The 22234-nt window shown below is 41.9% G+C and overlaps 1 protein-coding gene and 1 long non-coding RNA gene across 4 annotated transcripts; one reads left to right on the forward strand and one right to left on the reverse strand.

Moving 5' to 3' along the window:
* The first annotated feature begins 4048 nt into the window (after positions 1-4048).
* On the forward strand, positions 4049-14097 carry LOC140691985 (synaptonemal complex protein 3-like). 3 transcript variants are annotated; one of them, XM_072956587.1, is made up of 9 exons: positions 4049-4127; positions 5003-5187; positions 5371-5440; positions 5613-5647; positions 7088-7205; positions 8071-8170; positions 10595-10693; positions 12493-12597; positions 12727-14097. In XM_072956587.1, the coding sequence occupies exons 2-9, from the start codon at positions 5058-5060 to the stop codon at positions 12778-12780; spliced, it is 711 nt and encodes a 236-aa protein (XP_072812688.1). In that variant the 5' UTR covers positions 4049-4127; positions 5003-5057; the 3' UTR covers positions 12781-14097. The 3 variants fall into 3 exon arrangements, with proteins under 3 accessions (XP_072812688.1, XP_072812689.1, XP_072812690.1); XM_072956588.1 differs by having other exon boundaries at positions 4059-4121; XM_072956589.1 differs by lacking the exon at positions 4049-4127 and adding an exon at positions 4334-4391.
* A 6874-nt stretch (positions 14098-20971) lies between these two features.
* LOC140691887 (uncharacterized) lies at positions 20972-21949 on the reverse strand. The gene is made up of 2 exons (XR_012067512.1): positions 21554-21949; positions 20972-21352 (listed from the first exon to the last, which is right to left on the reverse strand). It is a non-coding gene; the product is annotated as an uncharacterized lncRNA (long non-coding RNA).
* Between the last annotated feature and the right edge of the window lie 285 nt (positions 21950-22234).

Here is a 22234-nt window from a genome sequence, read left to right on the forward strand (position 1 = left end):
TGAAAATTCATTAAATCCTCTGGGCGCCACTGTAACAAATCAAAACACGGTGTAACCACCTACAGGGAGGAGTCATCCAATACCTCTGTTTTCACGTGGTTGGATGAGACTTGAAAGGCGTCAACTTGACTTCCCCTTAAAAGTTTAATACAGACAAGTTTAACTTTGGTGTTAGAAAGGGCAAGAGATGTTATAACTCAATCTTGGTTATTCCTGCAACAGATGCTCCATTAATGTCTTTTGTTCCTATATCTTTCCTGTTTTTCAGGTTTTAAAAAAAATACTTTTCTAACATCCATGGACTGCATTCACAAAACTAAGACAACGGTGTTAGGAAGCCGCCAGATGGACGATGTTGATGTCAGCCAGGCCGTCCCTCCTTGACAAATACAGTGGTTCCAACTTTAAGGGGTTGAGAGCAACCTGGAGGTTTTATTTAAAATGCAGATTCCCAGCACCCATCCACAGAGTTGCTTGGGTAGACCTTGGATAGAGCCAAGGAATCTGGATTTTAACACTCCCCTTCTCATGATTCTGATATTGGGGGGGGGTTCCATGCAGCACACCTTGGGAGTCATCTGATGTAAATGGTAATTGAAATCGTGGGCATATATGGAAGTGTTTGGGGGAAGAGTATAAATTGAGAAGAGAACTCAGTAAAGCCAAGTCCTGAGGCATGCCATCGTGTGAGGGCTCATTTGAGGAGAAAGAGCTAGCAATGGTAACGAGAAGTTGCCAGAATGAAAGACGGTATTAGGAGAATACGCAGCTAGGGAAGCCAAAGGAAGGCAGAGAGTGGAAAGACAGAAAGAGAGAGTGGTCAACCAGTCTTCACAGGGTGTTTTCCCTTTGTTCTAATATCTGTTGCTGTGTTTCACTATTTTTTTGGAGAAATATTGCCTTAAAGAATAAGAATGCCTGTGATATTTGACATATTCTAAATAATTCTTGTATTTGAAATAAATGTTATCGTTCCCAGCCAAGATCCACATTTCTTAATAAAGATGTTATACGAATCCTAATGATTTAATTCTTTGTGCCCTGAAATATACAGCAGGCACCAGTTCACGCTCAATGTTTGATAGTCGGGAAGTTGTATACCAGACGCTAAAAAAGTGGCCACAATAATGACAATATAATAGTCATCGCAATATAAGCGTAAGTATAATATGACATAAATTATAATTAATTATAAACGTTAGTATACTATTATCAACATTTGAGTGATTTCTTTATATTATTGAGTGTCTACAAGAGCTTTCTTCATGGCTTAATAAGACAAAAGTTTATATCTTACTCAATCATAGTCTATTCTAGGGCTATGTCATAGCTCAGAACGCCAGCTTTTTTTCGTCTTGTGGCACCTCCTTATGAACTGTGCTCCCATAATTTCTCGGGCATGAGAAAAGAATATGGAGAAATTGCATACCACCTTTCAAATGCTTTCATTCAGAGTGATACAGAACATTTCCACTAATGTTTTCTTGGCCAAGGAAAGTCACGTGGCCATGCCAATTTGTTTTTTAATCGACGTATAGTCAGTTACAATGGGTCAGTTTCTGGTGTACAGCATCACGTCCCAGTCATAAGAGCTTTTATGTATTGCTTCACTTAATTTCACCAGAAATACTATTAGACAAATGCTATTATTATGCCTCTAGGATGGTGAGAAAGTCACCGAGGCTTAGGAAAGTCAGGAAATTAGTTCAACGTCTCACAGTTTATAAGTGGCAAAGCCTTGTTCAATTTCGTGCTGGATTTTCAGTTCACGCTTAGAACACTTTTGTGAGTTTCTCTTTTGAAAAACCCAACACAATCAAGTTTTGTATTAATTTTGGAAAGGCGTAGATTACAGGGACACCTGGCTCCCCACTTAAATCCTCGCTCTCCCCTTCTTCCTGGGGCCCCATCTAGGTGTCATTTCCCAGCTTTCCTTGCTGTTAAGCGGGACCATGTGACTGAGATCCAGGCAATGGGATGCCAGTGAGAATGACGTGTGCCACTGTCAGGCCTAGCTCGTAAAAACCTCGTACCTGGAGCACCTCCGTGCTCTTTTCCCCTTCTAGCAAAGGGCAAAGGAAGCCACCTTCGGGACAGCTATGGAAGCCACATGTTGAAGGTGGCAGAGTTTCCCGTGGCCTGCGTCCCTATAGAAGTGTTGTGGATAAAGCTCACCAGGAGGACCTGTTCACTCTCCCGGTAATGTTACAGAAGAAGTAAGGGAACTAGTTTTGAGTCATTATGCATGTTTGGGGTTTAAATGTCACTGTACTAGTCTGCCATACCTAATGCAAGCTGGGTAAAAATAAATTTCATTTATGCACTGCTCTATCCTTATGGATTGCATTCGACTGCATTCGATTGCATCATGGATTAGACAAACAGGGGGTTCATTTATTCCTGTTAACATGCAGTAAGAATAGACAATCCAGGGCTGGTGCTACAGCTCAAGGAAGCCCTCCATCCATAAATGTGGCTTTTGTCTCCAAAACCTGTGTTCCTACAGCATTATTCACAATAGATAAAAAGGAAGTACCCTAAGTGTCCATCAGCAGATGAATGGCAAAAAAAAAAGTGGTATATGCCTACAATGGATTACTATTTGCCATTAAAAAGGAAGCGAACTCTGACACATGCTACAATATGGATGAATTTGAAGGCCTTATGTTCAGTAAAATATGCTAGCCACAAAAGGATAAATGGTGTATAGATGAGGTACCCAGAGGAATCAAATTCATAGAGATAGAGAGTAAAAAGGTGGTTGCCAGCGTTTGAGAGGAGGAGGCAATGGAGAATAGGTGTTTACTGGGCAGAGAGTTTCAGCTGGGAAAGATGAAAAAAATTCTAAAGAACGATGGTGGTGATGGTGGTACAACAAAGAAATTGTACTTCATACCACGGAACTCTACACGTAAAACACAGGTCAAATGGTAAAAAATTGCATTATTTATATTTTGTTACAATAAGAAGGCAAAGCCACAAAATTGATACCTGGAATATATGAAATGCTTTTACAAAGCTCTAAGAAAGCCATCCTGCCGAATTGAAAAAAGGTCATGACAGCCAGCGAGACCTGTCCTGGAAAAGGAAATTGAAATGGCCAATAAGCATCAAAAGAAAAAAGAGCTCAACCTTATAAGTGACTGGAGAAACGCAAAAGAATACCCCCACCCCACCCCACCCCACCCCCACACACGGAATTTCACACCCACTAAAGTGGCAACCTGAAGTCTGACTGCACCAAGTATTTGGTGAGTCTAGGGAGCCAATGAGCGCTCAGCCAGCCGGTGGAGGAAGGGAGGAAACAGTTTCGCCGTACTCACTAGCCTGCGACGACGACCCAGCCGTCCACTCCCTTAAGCTTGCAAAACATGTTGCGCGTGGGCCGGACATTAGAATATCCCCAGCATCACTGCTTTTCGGGGCTCTAAAGCAGAAAGTATCCCGACGTGCAGGAACCAGAAAACGGAGGAGCGAACTGAGGCGTGGTTCCACAACGGTCTAGGATGCGGCGGGGGAAATGAAAGCACTGTGGCTCCAGGTCCTAATACAGGTAGCGCTGGTGACACCACGTTGAGTGAAAAGAGCAAGGGGCAGAATACCAGAGAGAATGGGCTGCAATTTAGCGTCACACGCAGACAGCGCCAGAGTAAGCAAGGATGGTGAAGGATGCACACACGTGTCCTTAAAAGACGAAAACCCAAACCTGGAAGACGGGGGTGGGAGGGTTCCCCCAGTACGCGCCTGCGGCTGGGCTATTCCTCCGCAAGGGGAAGGGGTGAGTGGAGAGGACCCCAGGAGGAGGGTGACTAGGAGTCACCAGGGGGGTGGAGGCTTGAGCACCTGTTCCTGGCTCCCGTGTCCTCTTGTGACTTCCCAGGAAGAAGGCCCGGGAAACGCCCTCTGAACGGAGGTCCTGGAACCCCCGGCGCAGGTCCCCAGCCTGGGCACCTTCCGCGGAGGGCGGTCCGGCCAGGGGGCGGGGGCTCGGGCGAGGCCCCGCCTCCCGCGTGCGCGCTGTGCCGGCCAATCAGCGCCGCTCCCGCCCAGGAGAGGCCTGCTGGCTCCTGAGGGCTGTCGGGAGGCCCTCAGAGGAGCGTCGCGGAGGTCGCGGTGTGGAGGTCTTGGTGCGGCCGGGGGCGGGGCCGGGGCCGGGGCCGGGGCCGGCGGCGGGGGCGGGTGGTGGGATGGAGGGAGGGGCAGAGAGATGGAGGGGCCGCAGGGAGGCCTGGAGCGGGGGTGGGGGCGGGGGGGGGGAGCGGGGCGGGCGGGGTGAGGGGAGGCCGGCGGGCCGCACTGTGCGACCTGGGCCGGCCGGGCGGCGGGGGGACGGGGCGTCTCCTCAGACGTGAGGGGACCCGGCTGTGGAGCGGGGGCGGCCAGGCTGGCCGGTGAGGTGGCGTCCCCCGGGGCTGCCACAGGACGGGGCGAGGCCCCTGAGGGCGGGGGCGGGTCGGACGGTCCCCACGTCCCGGGAGGGTGCGGGCGGGTGCACAGGGGCCGTCCGCCCGCGGCCCCCGTCCTTCCTGCCCGGTGGCCCGGCGGGTCAGTCCGGGCCCGCGAGGTCGTCCTGGGGCCCACTCGGCGTGTGGGGAAGCCTCCCCCTCCTACCTCCCCCCCACCCCCCCGCCCCGACCTGACCGTCCCGGGCCAGGCGCAGACTGGTTTATCCCCCATCCGTCCCGAGGGACCCTTAGTTGGGTCCTGCCCGTGGCCGGGCCTCCCGCCGGGAACCGAGGGCCAGGGGCGGCCTCTGTCCCTCCCTCCGTAGGGGCCAGAATCTGGCGGAGGGGCCCGGCGCTCAGATGTCCGCGGGCGCGGGGTGGGTTGTGTGTGGGGCGCAGGCGCCAGCCCTCCGTCCAGCCCCGGAGGAGGGGCTCGCAGTCACCACCTGCTTTGTCCGCTCCTGGTCCAGCCGGAGACACGCGGGCACGCACACTCTGATGTGCGCAGAGGACCCTTGCCGGGCATCGCTCGTTGACCCTGTGCCCGTTTCTTTAAGTTTGTGCTCACAAGGTGCAGGAGAGCTGTCTCTGCCTGGGAAGAGACACTTAGGGATGGCGCCGGCTGAGAGGAAGCGCCTGGGGAGGGCTGCGAAGGCCCCGGTGGAGGCTCAGGGTATGGCAGCCTGTGACTTCGGGAGACAAGAGAGAAGAGAGCCGCGTGGGTCAGAGGGTGTTCCGGAAGGTACGTATGGTCCATCGGACGCCTTTGCGGATAACAGCGCACGGGGGCTTTCATATGTCTGCTTTAACAGCCCTTGGTGGCACTAAGCCTGAAACTCTCCCCACTGAGGATATTTCTCCGTGAAAACTGATCAAAATACCATACTTCATTTTAAAAATGTTTTCCATTTTTATTTCAATGCAGGAAACAACCGAGTCATTGATGACTATGGGGAAATAAGTTCTTCTCCAGGGACATTTGAGGAAGATGTGGGGTAATGTGTTTAATACTGTTTTTGCTTGCCCGGTAAGATACTTTAAGAAAAGTAAAGGTGGGCTGAGGTAACAAGTATTGTATGTAAGACACTTGGCATGACATATTTCTGTCAAAACAGGCAGGATATTTTAGGTACCCTTAATTAAAAACTTAATGTAATTTCTTTACAGGAATGAATTACAGAATATGTTGGAAAGTTTTGAAGGTACGCTTTAGGAGAGACTGTGGTGAAAATAGGTTGTTTTAAACCTTTATAACATTTGTAATAGGAAGTGTTAATGCCCTGTTCTCAGATTCAAGATTTTCCGTAAGTATTTAGTGGGATTTGGCTTCAGAGATTTCCTTAGTTTCCCTTTCTATTGCGGATGTGGAGAGAATAATGCTTACCCATGGTGAGGTAAGAGCGATGCTTTTATTTTTATACGTGGGTCCGTTTGATGGACTCTGGGATATTAGAAGAATTCGAATGAAATCATCTCTTTCCCACTTGGTATCTCAGAGTGAGGTATATATCAGTTTTTAATCCGAATTTTTAATTTTCTCACTCTAGCTATTTTCTGGGACTTTACCAGTTCTTTTCCTTGGTGCAGAAGTTTCCCTGAAGACTGTAAAATAAGCCTTTCTTGTTATATTTACATTACCTGTGTAGTGGAGAACTAGAGGCAACTTTGCTAGCATGCTGGCGATGTACAATCAGAACCATAAACTTAAAAGTTTTAGATTGTTCTGTCAGATATCAGATACACTAACTGGGTTATAGGGCGAGACTCTTATTAACAAAGGGTCCGAGTCAGGTGTGAGTCCTCTGAATGGATCATTCATACAGGCAAGGTGCTTAAGTGTGAGCTGTCTCATAAATTGATTCTTATTCAAGGTAAACTGGATGTCTAAAATATTTGTGTAATAGTGCAGCCTGTCCCGATCCCTGGAAAGTAACTATTCGTGGTAGAGCCATAGCATACAATCAAATGCTTAGGAAAGCATTTTTAGAAGTATTAAACATTTTACAAATCGCAAAGCTTCTTTTTTAGAATGATATGAGAAAAAGTCCTTTTTTTTTTCTCTTTAAAAATGGATATAGAAGATGTTTCTGAATAAATTCCTTTTATTTCCTTAAACTCTCCCTGGTCTTTGACTTTAACTCAGATATACTTAAAATCTTCATTGGCTAACTTTAAAAAATAATTTTCTTGCCTTTCCATTTACTTATTTTTTTCTCTTTTGGACACTTTAAAAACAGAATGATACTGTGTGTTTCATGTATTGCGTTCCAACAGTAATCCATGGATTACTGAATGGATGTCCCTCGCTTTGGAGGATATTTTATAAATGTATTAAAAACTAGCCTTTATAACTGTTTTCTCACAAGAAAACGGAAGACTGTCTTTGAGATCCTTTTTACACATTTTGGAAAATAGTAACTTTTGTTTCTTTGCTCTTTTTCCATGACACATTTTTTTAAAGACATGCAGTTATAAAAATTTGAATTGAGGTACTAGTAACTGAAAGATTTCACAGAAAGAAAGGAAGGGAAAAAAATCTTGATTTTTGACATGATGCCTTTTTTTAAAATGCTAATTGTCTTTCCAGCACTGCTGAATCAGCATTAAGTGTTAAGAACTGCATTTATATATGTTTAATATAGGTGACATTAAAAAGGTTCTTCATGCAAAGAGAAAAAGATTCTTAATGAATACCAATGCTTCTGTCAAAACCATTAAGCAGAAAATTGAACATGTTTGGAAAAGCCAGGAAGAACAAAGGTAACAAACATTGTTGGTTATTAGAGCCAGAACCTGTGTGTCATTTCTTACTTCCTGTGAGTACAGATCAATTAAAATAATACTGTTTATACTGTTATCCCCTGTGTATTGGAGTCTCTGTTGGAAAATATATGTGGCTTGATTTTTATCTAAGCAAATAATTCCTTTAGTCTTATAACCCCATAAATTAATTGAAAGGAGAGGTTATTACTAGAGGTCAACCAAGACAACTATTTTTCTCCTTTCAAATTGTAATTGAGTCTTCTTAGTATTTAAGAAAAATTTGCTTTCCTTCTTGGAGTATGCTAGCTAAATAAAAGACAAATGTCTTGGGATAGTTAGCTGTATTCACTTATGTAGAAAAGGTGAATCTTATATTTAAATAATTTTAAACTTTACCTTTATTGGGTTCACCATTCTTTTGTACAAAATCTTTATTGTGGCAGGGTGGGGGGAAAGTGAAATATTCCCGTTTGGAAAGCTTGTAAGTGGATATGATATCCTCATTTGAGTCTACTTACCATGTCACAACCAGTATGTTATTCAGTAAGAGAAAATGGAAAAAAAAAACCCTTATAGATAAAGTGCATTTTTGGGGAAAATTTGTAGTGCAATAAATCTTCCTTAGTTTTCCAGCGCTAAGGCATATGAGATAGCATCCATCTTAGATAGTTCAGGACAAATACTCAAGGAATGAGAGTAAAACATCCATTTTATTTTGCTGTTTCCCATCTGAAGATTTGAGCTGTGATTGCCCCCTTCTCCCTTTATAGTATAATTTATGAGAAATCAATTTTGTTTTGAATGTGTTTACTTTTTGCTTAGCGATATGAAGTATGACATTGCTCATTATTACGTTTTACAGGCAGAAGCTTTATCGCGAATATTCTCAGCAGTTTTTGACTTTGTTTCTGGAGTGGGACATGGCTGTGCAGAAAACCAAAGAAGAAGAGGAAAAACTAGCTGTTAGTATCAGGCTTCACTTCATAATTAATGTACTGTAACCAAGTCTCAAGTCATAGTGGAGAGCCTGGCCATGTCTTAGACCCATAGACCTGAGCCAGGGCCCCGTTCCCATTGCTGGCTATGTGGTTGGGCCCCGATCAGAGAAAATCAGAGAAGTACAGGCACACACGACACTCACAGAAGCCCCTAGTTTTACTCCGTCTCTTGGTTGGAATTCTTGCAGGTCCAAGTGACAGAAATTTGCCAGAGTACAGAAGAAGAATTTCCTGGTTTATCCAAAGAAGTCGAGGGGAGTTTAGCTCCAGATATAGCTGGATGGGCTGGGGAAAGGTTGTTCCAGCAGTGTCATCTGGGCTCTGTCTCCATCTCCCTAGTAGGCTTTCTCCATGGGATCTGCAAGAATGTGTCTTGTAATCCTAAATTCGCTATCTGTGTAGTAAACCCCCAGTGGGCTGAGACAGTCTTTCTCAGTAGCGTGGCGGGAAATTCCTCCGGAAGACTCTTACTCATCTAGTTTGGATCATTTGCTTATTCCTGAACCAGTCACTGCAGTCAGGGCATGGTTTACTCTCAACGGGCTGACTTGTATCACATTTGGGGGTAAGGATGGTGGAGGAGATGTTTGCCTTTTGAGGGCACAGGAGAAGACCTGGAATTGTTTCCTGACAGCGGGTCAGTGTGTGGACTAGGGAAATAGCATTGCCGAACAGCATTACAGTCCAACTTAGATGAGTGCCATAGTGATCACGAATTTAAAGTGAGACTTGTCTGCATGGTTGTGGCTGAGCAGCTGGAGAATTGGATTTTCCAGGGTTAGGATGAGCCAGGCATGTGGACAGAGTGAAAAGGGGGCAAGGTATAAATGCAAGGGTATAGGTATAGTGAGTGACCATGGCTCTAGCTGGGGAGGAGGAAACTGAGGACAGGGGGTGGAGAGAGGGGGCAGTGAAAAGTACTCAGTGCAGATGTCAGGTCCTGATAAGAGTACTGAGCTGTGGTACAAAAGAGAGTGAGCTACAAACATAGGGAGGTAGAGGTTGCACGTTGGGAAAAGTGGGGAAACAGTGTAGTACAGTGGTCAGGACCCTGGGCTCTGGAACCCGTGATGTTTGGGGTCCAATTCTGATTCGTCCAGTTACTGGCTGTGGAGCCATGGGCAGATTATGTATCTCTGTGTCTCAGTGTCCTCGCCTATGGAGGGGACATAATAAGGCTACCTACATCATAGGTTTGTTTTGAGGTAGATGAGTTCCTATGTGATAATTTTTCTTAAAATCTTCCAGAGCAGGACCTGACATATAGTTCCTACATGAGTTTGCTGTTTTTCGTATTATATAGATATTGCAGTTGTTGGGGGTGACAGGATCAAGGGAAAGAACATGTAAGTGAATGGCTAAACTAGGAGAGAGGACAAAATTGTTTTCGGAGATTAGGTCAAAGAACTCACAGAGTTTTGCATTATGGAAAGGTTCATCTGCGGAAACAGACTCACAGACGTAGGAAACAAACTTATGGTTACAGCGGGGGCGGGGGGGAAGGGGTGGGAAGGGATAAATTGGGAGTTCAAGATTTGCAGATACTAACTGCTATATTTAAAATGGATAAACAACAAGTTTCTACTGTATAGCACAGGGAGCTATATTCAGTATCTTGTAGTAGCCTATAATGAAAAAGAATAGGGAAAGGAACGTATGTATGTAACTGTATGACTGAAACATTATGCTGTACACCAGAAATTGACACAACACTGTAAGCTAACTGTCCTTCAATTAAAGAAAAAACAACAACAACAACAACAAAGAAAGAAAGATGAGAAGGCAAAAAACAAAAAAAGAGAAAGGTTTATCTTGTGCGGGTATTGATTGAATGACCAAGAATTATTACATGTTTGAATATTGTTAGGAAAGAATTTTTCTTAATTCTTAAATAGGGATAATTGCATAATTTAATTTATTTTTGGTAAGGAGATGGTTGTAAGGGCCATTTGTGGATTTTGAAACTACCAAGAATTAAGACGCATGTTTTGAACATGGGTAAGAAAGGAAATTTCCTGTGTACAGCATTGTACTCGTACTCCTGGATACGCTACAGCATGCTCACCACCAAAACCAGTTTCCATCCGTCAGCATATAGTTGATCCCCTTTAATGTTATAAGACAATTTTACCACAATAAAGAGTAAATTTAAACAGGAAAGAAAGAAGGAAAGATCCTTCTAAATGACTGGTGGATAGTATTATTACATGTGTTTGTATAGTGGTGGTAAACACAAATGTCTAAGCTTTGTTGTAAAAGTTAGCACAGAAAATGTTTAAAAATACCGACTTAAAGAATAATCCTTTTAACTTAGTGTAGAATTATGTTTTGCTAAATATTGAATTAACCACATTTTATCCCAACTTGTTTTTCTTTTTTCACTTGTAGAACTTGTTTCGTGAGCAACAAAAGATTTTTCAACAAGCTAGAATTGTTCAGAGCCAGAGACTGAAAAAAATTAAAAATGTGTATGGCCAGCTCTTAAAGGTCTGTTGTATTGGGTTAACCCAATTCATCCTTATAGAGCATAATGTCTACTTTGAAGTAGAAGTTAGATTGTTTCATAATTTATGGGAACAATACCTTGGTTATACGTTTTAAATTCTTAGCCATTTTCCATTTGGATTTATTGTCCCTGGTTTACCATGAATGCTAAATTTATTTTTAGGATTTGTTAATAGTTTTGTGATATTATTTAAAATAGGAAATGGTAAATTAAGAATATTGCCTAGAAATAGACATATTGTGATTAAAATCGATACTTTAATCATAATTTTGTATTCAACAGTTAGTTTTTTTTTCTTTTTTTCTTTTTTGGAGATCAGGGATAACTGTATCATGGAAAGTAGGAAGTCTGCGATTAGGTTCTCATGTCTTCTACTTCTGTTTGCTTCACTGGTTTATGTAAGATAGGAGGTAGCAATTGTGATTATTGAATATCTCTTTTATTTTCGAATATATTATATGAGTGTTTTATGGCATATTTGCTTTTAGAATGACTCCAGTGGCTAAAAATGGCTTTATATGCGGGTGTATAGTCATAAGCGGTGGCCTGGATGCATAACAGTGTGAAAAAGCCAGAGGAGGGCAAAAAGTTTGTGAACTGAGGATCACCTACTGTCCCCTTCTCACATGAGCAGACTGTCTTCCCGACATCGTCCTCTGCTTCATACAGAGGAACTTATGTACTTATTTGTACTTATTTAGGAGGCAGTGGAATCCCGGATATGCCCCTTCTTTTTCTTTTTTTTTTTTTTTTTTGATGGGATGTTCCATTTACTCATCTCGCTCAAATACATTTTCCCTCCTGAAAACCAGTCATTAGCTTCCCAGTTTAAATCCTTAGATAGTCAGCGTGTCCCCCATAACAAGACTCCTCTCTTTGTAGTTCCATACTTACATTCTTTCTTTCCTCCCACCCCTCCAGAGTGGTTGCTTTCTCTGCACTAAGTCACCATTACCTCCTGGCTTTGCTTATGCTCCTGCCCTAGATTACGTTTAATTCCCTCTTTCCGTTACCTAGTGAAATCTTGTTCTTTCGTCAGTTAAATCAGAATCAATCAGATTTTCCACTGCATGGCCACGGCAAGATGTGCTTCCTTAATTGTTGTAATGGTTTTGTGTTATTTTTTATTCGCATGTTTTTAATTATCACTGGAATGAGGAAGAGATCCTGTATTCGTTTTTCAATTCCTCCACAGCACTTAACAGAGTACTTTTCATATATGATGCACCAGATCCCTATTTGTTGAATGAACAGTAAAGATTTAGAACATGGGTGTGTTTTTTGTAACTTAATGAGATCATATTACAGATCATTTTTTCTTTCCAATGGAACCATGTTACGTTGATTATTAGCCAGTATGAGTGCATTGTTACCTCGTGTTTAGAAAGCTTATGAGAGAGTTTTTTAATTATGGCATTTCATGATATGCAAATGGCAGTCTCCTCCTCCTCCTCCTCTTCCCCCTCCCCCTCCCCTCCTTCTTTTCTTTTCTCCACCTTGAAATGTTAAATGTTCATTGACCCATCGTTTGAGCAAAGCGTACTACTGTCGTACCTTGTACCTCTACGATACTAATAATATTTGACACAAATACGACATCTGAAAGATTTCTCAAGTGGGTATTTTGATCTTCATGTATTTGTTATAATGTTTTTACTTGGAATAAACAATGAGTATCCTTTGAGTATTAGGACTTGTTACTTTTGAAATTTAATGGTACATGTTTAGAACGTGAGATGAAAAGTGGTGCTTCATCACTGAACTAGGCTTTTTGTTTTAGAGTATGGAGGAGTTAGAGAAGGATCATGAACATCTTCTTACTGATGAGCAAAGCAAAATTAGACAAGAAATGGCCAAGCTGCAAAACAAAATTTTGCTGGAAGCTGTAAGTAGTGTATACTTGATATTAAGGACTATGGAGGGATGTGAGCATTCGGGTGTTTTGTTTGCCAAAGTATACGTCACAGTTACCTAAATAACATGCAAGTGTTTAATATTTCCTTTCCTGAAACAGCAGCAGCAAGAGCTGGCAATGGTTCGGAAGTCTCTTCAATCCCTGTTATTCTGATGACTTTGAAGGAAGAATTTGAACCTAAAGTTAGTTATATGATACAAGTGTAACATTAGCTACATCAAACCACGTTGCCGTGGCTTAAAATTTTCTAGTTGAAGTCAGCACATCTTGTTTATCATTTGCTTGTTAAGTGAGTGTAAGCATCCTTTTCTGTTAACCACCAAATGGATCCCTACGCAGTTATGTGGGTGGCAGCAATTCCACAGGTACATGTATCCAGCTTTCAACCCTGTGGTAGCAGTGGAGTTGTTTTCTCCCTAACACCGTCAAGTAACTTTTAGGTTTTGGCCCCAGCAATTCTGTTATCAACCCCAAAAGATAGAAAGCACAAGTGCAGAATGTTACGGTGTTCTTCCTTAAGGAAAAAGAAAAATGAAGGCTAGAAAATCTATTTTATCTGTGCCCGCCCCCACCATGTCTTTACTCAGTGGTTTACAGAGCCAATTCCAGGGGGGAAATGATTTGAAAGGAAAATCTACTCTGTTGCCTTATAGAAATTATTAAAGGCATCTGAGATTCTGTTTTTGAATAAAGTGGACTGCTAAAAATCTTTAAGAGAGCAGACCTAGATATGTAAGTGTCCGTGCTGAGACATGGGTTTGTGAATGTGTCATTTCCACAAAGACATCACAATGTCATTTACTTGGCGTTGGTCCACTATTAAATGACACCTGCCCTGAGCATGGATCAAAAGTCTTTCATTAACCTGTCTTAAAGATGCATTACCTAGAGTGCTTTGTGTTCAAGGTTTATATGTGGAACACTGGTTTTGTTTTCATCTAAAAACTTGAATAATTAGTTATTGTACCTTTCCTCATGTAACGGGCATTTTAGAAAAATCTATGACAATGTTCAAAATCTTCATTTGGGAACATTTGATTTAATGAATATGGAATTGTTTCAGAATATATTTGGAATAAGTCAGTTAACTGTATTCTTATTCTGAGTTACTGAAATTGTTTTCAATGTGTTATTTTATTTTAAAGCTACTTGGAGGAGAGGAGTGAATGTCTCTCTCTCTCTCTCTCTTTTTTTTATGTGTTTTTAATGTACTTAGTGATTGAACGGCTGACGCTTATTTTATTCTGTCACCACTTCAAAGGGGTAAACGTGTACTTGAAGTAACTTGTGGCTGGTAGTTGAAAAACAAGATTTTTCTTTTTTGATAACCATTTTGTTAGGAGACAAATTTTCTTAAATGTGTACTGTGTTTATGTTAATGTTTTATCTTTTAATGGTAATGTTTAACAACATCCACTTTTTTGTAACAATAAAGTTTAAATTCAGAATATCAAAGAACAGGCCCCCTAAGTCAAGTGCAAGATTCATTTTTCTCCTGAGCTGGTCAGATGCATTTTCACTAAATACAGATCACTGAAAGTCCCATGTAACCCTTTAAAACTCTAATTGGTAGAGTATAGCTCCTATTGCCTTTTGTTCCACTGTAGCTAAACACCTTCTTTGAACAATGACTAATATCAGGGAAGTCATTTCTTCTAATATCGTTTGACTTGACAGTTGTAGTATTATAAGCCATTCACTCATGCAGTGTCACGACCTCACATTTCAGTTTGTAGCAGTCAAAGAAGGCATCACGCTCAATAGGGCTAACATCCGTCCTGTCCTGAATGCTTATGTAATCCATCAGCAGCGAAACCCTGAGTGTCTGATGAGGATTTCTAAGAGACACAGAGATTGCTCTTCTGACTACAGTGGTTCCCTTTCTTATCCTCAGGGTTGAAAATTTTCTTGGTCATGTTTCTAATTAATGTACAGATTATCGTACTTTCACTCTGATCATACCTAAATGTGTGAACCTAAATGTTGACGGTTACTGGGGGCTTTATAACTGAGGGAGATGCAACAGAATGCGGGACTTTTGTTTCACATTCACGTATGACCCCACTTGATGGTATTGTGGCCTCCTGCCAAGGGGGAGTTCCCTCACACATAGGTTCCCCTAATGCTTCTCCTCTTCTCCGTGGGCTACTAGTCAGTCACTAAGTTTGTGAACCTGATCAGGTGCTTGATGACATGGTATCTTGAAGACATTAAGGTGAAGGTGTCTTGAAGTTCGAGGGCAGAAAGCACTAAATATGTCATGGAACAAATGGTGCAAAAAGACAATATAAAAAGTATGATTGCCTGTCTTTCCCAAAGCAACAGCTTTTCCCCCAAATCAAACATTAACCTACATTTTTTTTGGCTGAAAATACTACATTTTAGAGCACTTTCCTGTATTTCATATTTGAACCTCGTTGGAGCTGTATGAAATACGCAGGGCATTTCACAATCACAGAAGCCAAGTTACAAGAGGTAAAAGTGCTAGGCTGAAATGCTAATGCTTGAAAGTCATGGAAACCCGAGTGGAAATTTTGTGGCTTCATTTTAGTGAAGAAAATTAGGTTAAGCGACTTATTGCAGGTCACACAACAGGTATGTGGGGCCAGAATTTGATTCTACCAAACAGCCTGATTCCAGAGCCTGTGTGTTTAACTATTGCTCTTCAAGCAGAATCCACACTGACTAATAAAGGGGATTGAAAACTGGAGAACTATTAAGTGGCAAATATGTAACAGCGTAAGTAAAACCGTAAGTACTTTAGCCCAATCAAACAAACTCTTGTTCCACATACATATTTTTCTTTAAATTTTCTCTTCACAGACAGTAAAATATCCTTGTCGTTAAATTGTATTACCTAATGGCCCAAAGAAAGGAATTCTAGCCACAAAACTCCTCTTATATCCATTGCCGAATGGTTTGCTAGTAAATACAGTGTGAATGTAATAACCTTACTTAGCATGTACGCTTTATACCTGTCCCTCAACTTGTCCTTGTTCACATCGGTATTCTAATCACTGGAAGTTGGTATTGGATAGCACACACTCTGTAGAATGGCCACTTATTTTTCGGAATTGGATTCTGTGAATGTTGTGCTCAGTGACTTCTCACAAATAATATAGCTGGATACACTACCTTAACTACTCAAATGTAGAAATCTCAGCCCCAATGGGGAAGCACTAAGTAGAGACTCGGTCACTAAAGTCAGACACAAAAAACAGATGCTCGGTATCTCATTCCTGTTTAACCTTGTGGTGTAATTAGACAAGAGAGAGGAAACACACACACAATATTAGAAAGGCAGTATAAATTGAAAAAAACAACACTGTGAAAAATGGGAGATATTAGTAGAGTAACAGGCAATAAAACTAGCCTACAGAAATCAGATGTTCTCATATATAGAAGAATAACCAGCTAGAAAATAAGAAGGAAGATTCCATTGACACTGGCACAAATGAAATACCTAGGTAAAACAGTTAACAACAACAACAACAACAAAAATAGCCAAAATATAAATAAGGACTACTCGAAATCATTCGGAAAGACACAGGAATAGACTTGAACAGATGGAAAGACATGCTACACTCTTGGATCGGAAGACTCGATGTTATAAAGAGTCAGTTCTTCCGCAGTAAATTTGTAAATTTAAAACAATCACAATAAAAATGCCATGAGATTTTTTTTTCTGGAGCTAGACAGGTTCATTGTAATGACCATTTGAGGAAATAAAGGAGCAAACAATAGACAGGAAAACCCTGAAAAGGAAGACCAAGGAGGGGAGCCACACCTACAGATACTAAAACCTGTGATAAAATCTGTGTAACTAAACAGTGTGGTATTGGTGCCTGCATTGAACAATGAAACATATGATAACGTGTCTAAATAGACACAAATACATATAGAAATGTAGTCTATGTCAAATCAAGGCGGGGAATGGGCTTTAAAAAACAATGGCATTGGAGTAACTGAATAGCCATGTGGAAAAAGATAAAATTGGGCCTATTCCTTACACTGTATACCAGAGTAAATTCTAAATGGATCAGTGACCCAGGTGTAAAAAATGAAACCATGCAAATATTATTTTACAACCTAGGATTCTTTTATATTCTAAAAGAGCTACTTAAAATTGAGAGGAGGCCAAAAACGCAATAGAAGAATAATACAAATTGTGAGTAAATAATTCACAGAAATGAGTATGATTTTTAAATGTATGAAAATGTTACTCCTAACAAAAAACATATCCAGGCCTTCCAGTATCATAGGCTGTTTCCCGCCTCCCCACCCCAGAGCTAGACAAGTTGATCTTACAGTCCATCTAGGGGGGTAAAAATGGCACAAATGGACAGGAAAATCTTGAAAGGGAACAACAACGAAGGGAGCCGTTGCTACCGAGATGGTTCCTCACTTACTGGATTGAAAAAATGTTTGTCAGCGCTGGCCAGGGTGTGAGGAAGCAGGCAGTCTCATCTATTGTTGGTGGGACTGCAAAATGGTACAATCTCAGTGCAAGGGAATTTGGCAACAGCCAGCAAAATATATACCCATTTATCCTTTGATTCAATCATCTATTTGTAAGGACCTCCCCCCTCCCCTACCCATCTCAGAGAGATACCAGCAAAATACAAAATGCTGTATGCTCAAGGCTATTTAAGGAACACTGTTTATTAGCTTTTTTATTAGTAAAATTCTGGAACCTACCTAAACATTCACCAATAGGGAATGGTTGAAGAATCATAGTAGGTAGGTAACTCTCTTCTCTAGTATACATGATCTTCAGAGTATATTATGATGTGAAAAAAGAAAAGTGCAGAACAATGTATATAATGCTATCATTTATCTGGGCAAAGAGGAGAGAGAGAGAGTGTGTGTGTGTCTGTATAAATGTGTGTATATATATTTATATTTATATTTAAAGCAGGATACACGAAGAAAACACATGGAAATGGCTACAAACGTGGAAGAGGAGAGATCAGAGTGGAGAGTACAGAAATGGAAGCTAGACTTTTCTTAAAGTAACTAATGTGTGGTTTGAGTTCTAGAATCAATAAGTGATTTGTGGAATGATAAAACAAAAAGACAAGCTTTAAAAATTAAAAACCAAAATGAAACAAATGGGTCTGTAGTTTTGTACCAAGTTGATGAATTACTCTTGCGGAATTTAACTCTTTCAAATGAATTTAAAACACGGTAAGTTGCCTGTATATCCCAAATGGGAAAAATAGCATAAGGATAAAAATAACCACAGTGCATCTTGAGCTATATTAAGTAATCATATTGCTAGTAATACTATTGCAGTTGTAGGCCCCTGACTGTGGGAGCAAAGGAACGAGCCTTGGGCCGGAATGGTAAACAAGTTATAAAAAGCTGCAGACTCAGAGGTGAGAAGGCTGGTTAGCCAAGGACGGGTAAGATCCCCAGAGGGGGGCAACCGCCTGAGTCCAAGAAGAATATTGTGAAGCAGCCGTTTCTCATACGTTCCGCCCTGATAAGTTGTAAGGCTTGCTGGTGCCAACACGAACATGATTTGCCAAAATGTAAAGGGTCTTCTGACCTTGAGCCAGACGCTGCCTGTTAACCATTTCCCTTGTCATTCTTCTTTGCTATATAAGACTGTAACTTAATAAAGCTTCAGAGTAGCCATCAGTTCTCTCCGTGTGTATGTGTACATGATATCACGACACCAACAGCAATTGTTATTTTTGATATGTATGCATAGAAATATAGTAAGAATGAAGGGGGGGATAAGTAATTATGTGGGCGTCCTTAGATGTTCAGTGTAAAAGAAAAGAGATAATACCAAATTGAGTAAATTAATCTTAAATTCGAACGGAAGTAGCAGGATCTTGTGAAATATCAAATGTGAATTCATTTCAGTATGAACTGAAGCTGTCAGTGTGGACTCTCACAGAAATGTATTTCTTAGCTGTGTCCCCTGCCAAGGCCTAGAAGCAAGGATCTAGTTGCAGTGAGTACCCTTAGTGTCCACATTACGATCTCTAAAACCAACCAGAGCTCCTTGGAGAAAGAGCTGGTTCCAGATCTGAGATGGAACATGGACAAGATGAGCCTGGAACATCTTATGTTACCCCAAAGCTAGGATATATGTTGAGGTTGTGTCAAAAGAACACAAGAGGCAGAGTGAAAGTGCTCCTAATGGCTAAAGGAAGAAATATGTGAGCATCAAAGGAGTAATAAACGCAGAAATGCAGTGCTTTGAGTCCCAAATGCATTAACACCCATGAGTTCATTACAATACAGAAAAAAAAAATTCCTTGGTCACTTTAAGTGATTGGAGCTGGATCACCAGCCCATCATTCTGAAGGAGGAAGAATAGAGCATTAGTTCTACATTTCTTATATGAACCATATTTTAGAAAAATCAAATAGGTATAAAGTTATGCTTTATAGTAGAATTCCAGGCAAAAAATATACAAAAACAATAAAGTTGGGAAAAATCATTTTCCAACACCTAATGAATTAATGGATCTAGGTAATAGCAACCCTCCCTGGCTGCTAAATCCATTATGTAGAGGTTGATATGTCCACGGAACCTGCACCATGACTTTCTTGGGGCAAGTCCTGATTTACATTGGTTGTCCTGTCATCATTACTCATACTATACCTTCCTTCACCCTCTCTTCAAAATAGTTTCCATTTAGATGATAAAGGGTATGATCAAGCCAGTGATAGGAAACTTTGTAATGAATGGGGCAGGCTTACAACACCTGAGCTCACTGCTCAATTTTAATATCACAATAAAAAGAGACACAAAGACACTATCTCCTGATGGGCTGTGTATGCAATAGGAAATACGAAGCACCACGTGTGACGTGCTTTTGCCAAACCCAAATCTGATGGAGTCTCAAGCTCTATCAGTTCAGGGTGTACACCAGTGAAAGAAGACCATGTTAAGAAATACAGCACGGGAGTGATCTGCCATGTCCAGGATTTCCAGACTCCAATGAGACAATGACCTAGTCTCTTCAACAAATAAACGACAAGAAACAAGAGAAGGGAGGACTGTTATGGATTAAGGGAAATTTATAAAACATATCAAAGAAATGTAGCCTGGATATCTGGTTAGAAGTCTTATTTGAGCAAGACACTTAGGAAATCATTGGAGAAATACATTGACCAGGTATTATATAACATTAGTGAACTTGTTATTTTATGTATGTTGATAGTATTCTTATTTTGTAGGGTGGGTTGTGAGTAAAAATATATCTAGGAGTGGAGACAGGGGCAGTGGCAGATTTGGAGGGGGGTAATAGGTGAAACAGAATGAACTGTATTTTGATCATTGTTGAAACTGGGTGACGAATACATGGAGATCATTATACTATGCTACCACTTTTGTGCATGTCCCATGTTACAAGTTTCAAAAAACACTCCTATTTTCCTTCTCCATATACTCAAAGCCTCAGAAAACCTCTCAGTCCTTCTCTGCTCTTTTTGCCAGCATGGCGCACAGTGGGGAATGTGTGGGCTTTGGAGTCAGACAAACTTAGACTCAACACTAGGTGATCTAGAACACATTACTTAACTTTGCTGGTCCTCAGTGTCTTCCTCTGCAAAATAAGATAACCCTCATCTGCCTTGCAGAATTGGTGTAAAGATTAAATATCCAAACCGCTCATTAATGACAGTCATTATTATCTTTCGATTAGTCCCTAACCTAGTGCCTGGACCATGGTAGGTGCTCAATAAATCTCTGTTTAGGGACTAAATGAATTCATTATGTGTGAATTGTTAGAACAACTGGAAGTTGAATCATGGTGATATTCTATTTCATTCCTCTTAAAACGATCATTCTCTTCTTCCTTTTGCTCGCAAACTATGCTTCAACAGTGATAAACACCGTAATTACTAAAAATACAGGGTTATATATCTTGTAGAAATGACCTCTGTGTTCCTAATATATGGGAATATGATATGCACTACCTCTGTTCTCAGTTGTAAAAATAACCTTTCCCCAGTTAGTGGGTTTTACTTTACTTAAAAATTTTCCACTTCCTTTTAATATATTTGTTTCAGAGAGGGCTCTCAAAGTAAAGATGATGGAAACAATTCTAGTACCAGCTTGATGCTTGGTTTAAGTGTTACAGGCTCCCTTGAAGAAAGTTCACAAGAAGCCATGGCATATTGTTGAGTTTTGTTTTCAGTGCTCAGTCCTGAGCCAGTCTTTTTCTCCGATGTCTGGCTTACTGTGACCCCCACCCCCTACCCTGCAAACACCTCCACCCTTCCTCACACACCTGCTTCTTCCCTTCCCTCCTTTCCCACGTTTAGAGAACACACATACACACACACACACACACATACACACACACACATACATACACGCACAGTTTTCAAACTTGTTGATTTTATTTTAATCACCACTATGCCTGAACAAGGTTGGTGCATGGTTTTGTCTCTAAGCAGTTAGCCATGTCTCAAGCGGCCAGACCTCAGAGACTTGGCTGATAGTCCTGAGGTCTCTGGCCTTGTTCTGAAGTTAGCTGGCTGCTCAGGTCATCACTCAAAGTGGTGGAGATCTCCACGCTCTCTTGGGCCTGCTTTGGCTCATTTTGATTCAGTTCCTCATTCTGTCTGTGATAATGGCCACATCGTTTTGACCCTCTAGCTTTCTTAAGTTTTCTTGAAGGACTTGGGGTTTTTGGAAAGGCTTTTCTTCTCGAACTCCTTTGAAAGGACCTTTTTATCCTCATGGTTGTCTGGGCCACCTGGAAAGGTAACAGGCTGAGCAGGGCGTTGATTCGGGGCGGGGCGGGGGGGGAGAGGGTGGAGGTGGAGGGGAACAGGGGATTCAGGAAAAGGAATTCGGTCTCAGGAGGGGGTTTGTGCCAGGTGAGGATGGGGTAGGGGTCTTGTGGGAGGGTAGTCAGTGTGGAAGAAGTGGTGGAGCATGGGTGCGGTCATCTCACCTTCGCACTGCCTCTGGACTGGTGTTGCCAAGTGGACTTCCTCTTCTTCCTCCTTTTGGTGCTTTAGGGTAGGTTGTTCCACAACTGTGCCCAGTGCTTGTGGTTTCCTAGTCACCTTCACCATGACAGTGCTTCCCAGTGGTTTACTGCAGGCCTCCTAGACCCCCTATATATGCCCCTCCCCAGGATAGAGGCCACACCCTTCAGCTTTGTTTGGTCAGCAAGGCTCTCCCCCAGCCAATGGTAGCACTGGAGGGGCTTAGACATCACAAAGCACTATCCAGAAACAAAAAGTATATACAAAACAGAAGGAGACTCACAGATATACAAAGCAAGCTTCTGGTTACCAAAAGGGGAAAGGGAAGCAGTGAGGGACAAATTAGGAGTGTGAGTGACTCAGGCGGCATGTAGCCTCCCCTTGGAATCCCCGAGGCCCCGCCCCTCATCCCAGGACCCCAGTCCCTCTGAGGCCCGGATGGCAAGAAATGCCGCCGGTGCTCACCCTGCCCCAAGGCCTCCAAGGCCCCACACTGTCCCGGGGTGCAGGAATCCTCCGTTCTCCCTCGGGGTCCTCACTTTGACTCAGGCGGCATGTAGCCTCCCCTTGGAACCCCCGAAGCCACGCCCCTCATCCCAGGACCCCAGTCCCTCCGAGACCCGGATGGCAGGAAATGCCGCCTG

The sequence above is a fragment of the Vicugna pacos genome, chromosome X, assembly GCF_048564905.1.
Source record: "Vicugna pacos chromosome X, VicPac4, whole genome shotgun sequence".
In the NCBI taxonomy this organism is placed as follows: domain Eukaryota; kingdom Metazoa; phylum Chordata; class Mammalia; order Artiodactyla; family Camelidae; genus Vicugna; species Vicugna pacos.